General features: G+C 39.8%; 1 protein-coding gene across 1 annotated transcript in view; it reads right to left on the bottom strand.

The window, feature by feature from the left end:
- Positions 1 to 3245: 3245 nt before the first annotated feature.
- Positions 3246 to 6000, bottom strand: part of SPOCK2 (SPARC (osteonectin), cwcv and kazal like domains proteoglycan 2) — a 117992-nt gene continuing 115237 nt past the window's right edge. The window contains exon 10 of the mRNA XM_034426000.3: positions 3246 to 5167. Within this exon, the coding sequence (XP_034281891.1) occupies positions 5028 to 5167 (140 nt within the window). The 3' untranslated portion in view covers positions 3246 to 5027. The remainder of the gene's footprint in view (positions 5168 to 6000) is intronic.

The following is a 6000-nucleotide window of genomic DNA, read 5'->3' as shown; positions in this document are numbered from 1 at the left end:
AATGCTCCAGCGGAATCAACTCTTCACCCAGTTAAGTGCTAGCTGAGCTGTTTCTTGATATGTGTCATAATTCAAAGGAAAAAGAAAAGTTGGGGAAAATAACCAGAGAAGTTTAATTCTTATAGTTCGGAATGTAGAAAATAGAACATTAAGATCAAAACTATAGTGACTTTTCACTCATGTTGCAAAGAGTAGATTAGCTTTGCTATTGAATATGTGATCAATGGGAAGCTGCAAGCAATCATAGTTCCCTCATAAAACTACCTCTATGATAAACATGGTTTGAGAACGTTATAGACACATACTACATTCATGCCTACAGGTATTCGTCTTAAAATTGTAAACATCCTAAGGGGAAAGCTCAAAAAGCATTAATTCAGCAGGCCATGCAATCAAATGCACTAAGTTTACAATTTGGGTCAGTAGATTAGTCTTGCTATTCTTTATTTGTATTATAGTCATTTAGATGCATATGAACTCTGATAATCCCATTGCCTAGCACTTAGAAGGAACTGCTGATTATTCTGGTTTCAAAAAAGGAATAGAAATGTATAAATTGGTTTTCCAAAAGCCCAATATCTCCATATCTGGTTGAAACTAACCATACGATAAGATGCTTTCCTTGACCAATCTCTTCTTTCTAGTTCCATCAGCACAAAGATGTTAAATACAGTGGAATTGCTACCTACGTATTTTTCAGAATATAAGACACATTGGAGTATAAGATGCACCTTAATTTTTGGGGAGAAAAATAAGAAAAAAGCTGATTGGTGGGTGGATCGGCCTCCTGGAATACCCTCAATCAGCTGTAACCAGAGGTGAATTTTAGCAACAGGTTCATTGGTTATGAGCTCTGTGCCTTGCTTTTTTTCCAGCCTCTGAAACTTCTGAAATGCTGTTTCAGAAAAAACTTTTTTTCTGCCTCTGAAAGCCTCCGAAACAGAGCTTCTTTCTGAAGCTCTGTTTCGGAGGCTTTTTTTCGGAAGCTTCATTTCTGAGGCTTTTTTCAGCCTCTGAAACCTCCATTTGAGAAACTGGGTGGGGCTACACTCAGAGTATAAGATGCATCCAGATTTTCACCCTCTTTTTTTGGGGAAAAAGGTGCATCTTATACTCCGAAAAATACGGTTATATGCTATACCCTAGAGTTAGATGTGATGCTCAGAGGAGAGAGAAATGATGATATCCTAGCCTATTTTGCTTGCCTCAGCAAAGGGAAACTTTATTTTTGAAAATGAGCTGATATATGGTTTTGAATTGCCAAGCTGTCTAGATACAGCAGCTTATCCTTATGGAAAACAATAGTAGTGATGAATGAGAGCATCATGGACCACAGAGTTGTAGAAAAGGGGTTAAGAGTGAACGAACTAAATATTCCCTCCTTATTTACAAGTTAGAACAAATATTCTATTTTTTCAGAAAGTGAGGCAAATTAATGAACTTTAATTAGCCACATTTCCCTTCATAAAGGCTCTTTGTATGACGGTTTGTTTGTAGAAACAGAAATTCTACCCTGTTTCCCCTAAAATAAGACATCCCCTGATAATAAGCCCAATCGGGCTTTTGACTGCACAGCAATAAGGCCAAGCGCTTATTTCAGGGTTCAAAAAATATATAAGACAGGGTCTTATTTTCGGGAAAACACAGTATGACTCAAAAGTCTGCCTTCAAAATTGGAGGCCTCATTTGGAGAACAACATCCAAACTTTACCATAGAGCCCCTATATGGAGAAAAGCCGAGGCTGGCTGATTTGGGGGATGGGATCAATTCGTCTCTCTTTTTTTTTAATCCATGCCTACCCAGAGGAAACAGGTTGCTTGGAAATGCGTGTATGCATGTGTCAAAAAAACATCAAGACGGAGTTAGGAACCGTGTGATCGAAGCCTGTCTTTTGTACACTCAATGGATGTAGAAAAAAGGTGGGGATTTGGCCACAAGGTTTTGGACCCCCATCTGTCTTCTTTGAACCCTCTGGAAAACGTCCCAGAGGTGAAGCCTTAATAAAAGAGTCTGTGTGGGTCTTGATTAAAGACTAAGACTTATGAGGAAAAAAAGGTTACTAATTTAAAAATGCTTTCAACTGTCCGAATGTTACTACCCCCTTCTAGATATCTCTGACTTGTGTTAGGAAATCAGATCCCAACTCTGGATGGTTCTGCAATTCATATCTCTTGTCAAGGTGAACCAACGTGGCTCCTTTGAGCTCTTTTATGGAGGTCTTTAGGGATATTATTGTTTTTGCTTCAGCAACACAACAATGAGTTGGCTGAAAACGTAAGATAAATAATGGGCTTCTTTTAAGGTAAAATTAAGACCAGAGCTAAGCAACCTTTTTTTTTTTTGTTAAGAGACTTGAAAGCAATTTCAGAGTAATCTCACTGGGGTTTCTTCTCAAAGAGATGAAAGCGAGCATCTACTGTCTATTTTTCACAAAGCTGTTTCCCCCCTCCACACACACACTTTTCTTCCTTTGTTATTTATGCTCTTCCAGGTAAATGAATAATTATGTTTTTGATAATGAAAACCTACAAAAGGCTGTGAGGAAAGGCTTAAAGGTTGGAGGGAACAGTTACCAGCAGAGTTGAGTTCTTGCTTGTTGTATCACCTTCAATTATCTGAAGGGAAACCAACAAAGAATTGTCTGTAGGTAGCCACAGAATCTTCAAAAGCTGACAAGCAAGTCTAAATGGCAAGACTAGTTAACACAGTTAACTAGTGTTAACTGTGTTAACAGTTAATTAGTTAACAGAGACAAGATGCTGCTTTTGTCTTACCTAGCTCTACCAAGCAGGCCACCCTCAACAACGGAGTGTATTTTAGTGTGGAAAAAATGTATTTACAACTCCTTAAACATGCATAGCTGTGAAGTGCAAACCTGGATCATGCCACACTCATATCACCTGCAGAGGTGGAAGGAAAGGCGATGACTAAAAACCAAGGAAGACAACTTCAATGTAACTCTTGAATACAGGCGAAGAAGATCTTGGGGACGGGGGGGACGTTGGAGGACACGAAAACTACAACAATGAACCCCCCCTCCTCCCCAGAGATCAATCACTGAAGTAACTTCTCCTGATAAAGATCAAATCAAGTCTTGTTGAGCCGTGATCTATTCTTCTTTCATGAGAAAAGATCAAGAAACACATGAAGACAGGACCAGGAAGTGTGCAAGGGTGTGGGTGGGAGTGTGAGAGTTGGAAGAGGAGGAGGAGGAGAAGGAGTAAATTTGAGGAAGATAAGAGAATTCAATACAGCAAGGCTCATTTATTATCACAGCTGGACTACATAAGAAATCTGTTATGGAGGTGGCTGTACGTACTGGGAAGTGAGGCTGCTTAAAATCCCATGATTTGTTTAATGTGCTTGCACACTGTCCCGAAGGGCTCAGCCAGAAGCTCAGTATCTACATAAACGTTGGGGTACTTGATATAAGCCAAACTGCCTGCCCACTTCTCAGTGTGTACTTCACACATACTCACACACTCCAGCACTCAACATTTCTTCATGCCGCCCAAGGACATGCACAGCTACAACTTGGACAGGATGGTAATACAGGTGTTTAAATACTTGCAAGCATACATGCTCACCAACAGAGTGAGTGTATCCAAGCAAGGGGAAGTGGAGAAATGATCTTCCTAAATAAAGAATTGAATTGGCCTTGTCGGGATTAAAAAGCCTGACATTCCACTAACTAAGAAAATGACAATATTTTTTCCCCTAGATGTTTCCCACTGGCTAATTTTTGAAAAAACAATGCCTAATTTATTTGAAAAAAAAGAGAGAGAGAGAGAGAGAAAGAAAACGATTTCAGGATGCTGAATAGAATTATCATTATCATTTTCATCATTAGCTAAATCACATGCTCATTTATTTTTAAATGGATAATGCAATTTTGTATTTGTATTCCTGTAGGTGATGCCTAATAGCTTTCTTCTCCTATGTTGTGAAGGTAAAGACTTGTGCTGCAGAGCGTAGGAGGAGAACAGTGAGTTCCAGTTAGATGCAGATTTCCTACACCCAAGGCACAAAGCAACACAATTAACAAAGTTACTGAGATACCTATCTTTACCATACCTTCTATCATGGGAAACCATTTCTTGCCGTTGCTGTATCTAGTCTGCTGATTTCTTTTCCACAACTAATTGCTTTATTCTTTTAACTGATGTTCTCAGCAATCTCTGTCCCAGAACTCCTTGCCTTTCCACCAGGATGTTGAGATGACTGAAAAGCCCTTTATTCTACAGCGCTAGCTAGCACACCAACTACATTAGAAGCAAAGACAGACACATTTAAAAGCTCTCCTAACCAGGAAGCTATTAAGTCCAGTAAAGGTGATCATACATTAACTCAGTGCATGGATGTTCAATCTTCCAGGGGAACTTTTCCAAGATTTTGGAAACCTATCTAAGAAATGACTGCTGTGGAACTGTATTTGTCAATAGCAATACATTAGCTGCCCCTCTTCAATACGGTCCTAGATCTAAATGTCTAGCCGCAGGAGAGTGGATTGTTCCTGATTTCTGACCTGTTAGGCAAATCCTGGTGATCTACTGCAATGAAGACTCACAAATGATTGGCAGATTGCTTGGCAAGCAATAGGACAGGACATATACAGCAGGATATTGCCAGAGCGATGAAGGTGCTTCTCACATCTTTTGAGCCTGGTTAGGAACTGAAATGTGTCACTGGTCATTAATATTTTTAAAAATTTAATATTAACAAAAGTTTCTCTGGAGCCTACAGTGCAGAGTACTTCCCCCCCTCCCCTTCTGCTCGGCTATAGCTTTGATCTCTGGTAAGCTGGGAAGAAAGAGATGATCCCCACAGCCACGTAAAGAGAATGGACCCATCCAGGCAAGTGTACATACATTCACACATACACACACTCCCACATTCTGCCATAGTTAGTTACATTCAACTGTGTTTCCTGATCATCTTGTTCAGTTGTTCCTCTCCATTCAGTGTTGACTGCTACCTCCCAGCCCTACAGCCTGCATCCTGGCCAAACAGTGCCCCTTGGTGACATCTACCAAATATAGCCTCCATCATCTGCTTCTCCCTCTTCTTCTTCTTCAGCTTCCTCGCCGGCTTCTTCTGTCTCCTTCTCTTCCTCATCTTCCCATCCGACACCACTCCCAAAGTCCCCTGAGAATCCAACAATGTCGTCTATAGAAACAAGAGCAAGAGAAATGCAGTTGGAGGGGGAACATTTCCCAATTCTTCATTAGTGTGGAATATATGTAGCTTAGGGATGAATTGTTGGGTTTCTGGCAGAAACATCTGCAAGAAGAAGACCAACCTCAGGGAGCACTGCCAGCCCTTCGCCTAATTCTAGGTTTGCTAGGAAAGAAATTTTATATTCTTCGTATTATATTCTTTATATTTATATTCTTCATATTCGTTTCAAAGATTTTGGCAGCTGTTTCAGAATGCAAATTCTTACAGTACAAGTAGTCCTCAACTTACAACTGTTTGTTTAGTGACCGAAGTTACGACGACACTGGGAAAAAAAACTTTATGACTGTTTTTCACACTTCTGTGACTGTTTTTCACAACCATTGCAGCATCCCCATGGTCATGTGATCAAAATTCAGATGCTCAGCAACTGACTCACATCTATGACGATTGCCATGTCCCGGGTTATGTGGTCACCTTTTATAACCTTCTGACAAGCGAAGTCCATGGGAAAGCCAGATTCACTTAACAACCGTGTTACTAAGTTAATAACTGCTGTGATTCACTTAACAACGGTGGCAAGAAAGGTTGTAAAAAGGAGCAAAACTCACTTAACAAATGTTTTACTAAACTACAGAAATTTTGGCTTCCATTGTGGTCCTAAGTCGAGGACTACCTGTTTTGCCCCAACTATGGACCCCAAAGAATACAGCACACACAAAGTTTGTACAAAACTTAATTTACTAAAATAACTCAGTCTTTTTCAAAATAAAGGCTGTTAATAAACTTTCTTAACAGCCTACAAGAAACCAAAGATAAAGTAA

The sequence above is a fragment of the Pantherophis guttatus genome, chromosome 6 (genome assembly GCF_059756535.1).
Source record: "Pantherophis guttatus breed Tessera chromosome 6, ASM5975653v1, whole genome shotgun sequence".
Taxonomy (NCBI): domain Eukaryota; kingdom Metazoa; phylum Chordata; class Lepidosauria; order Squamata; family Colubridae; genus Pantherophis; species Pantherophis guttatus.
Note: the sequence above shows the minus strand (reverse complement) of the source record. Positions and strands in the feature narration are given on the sequence as shown.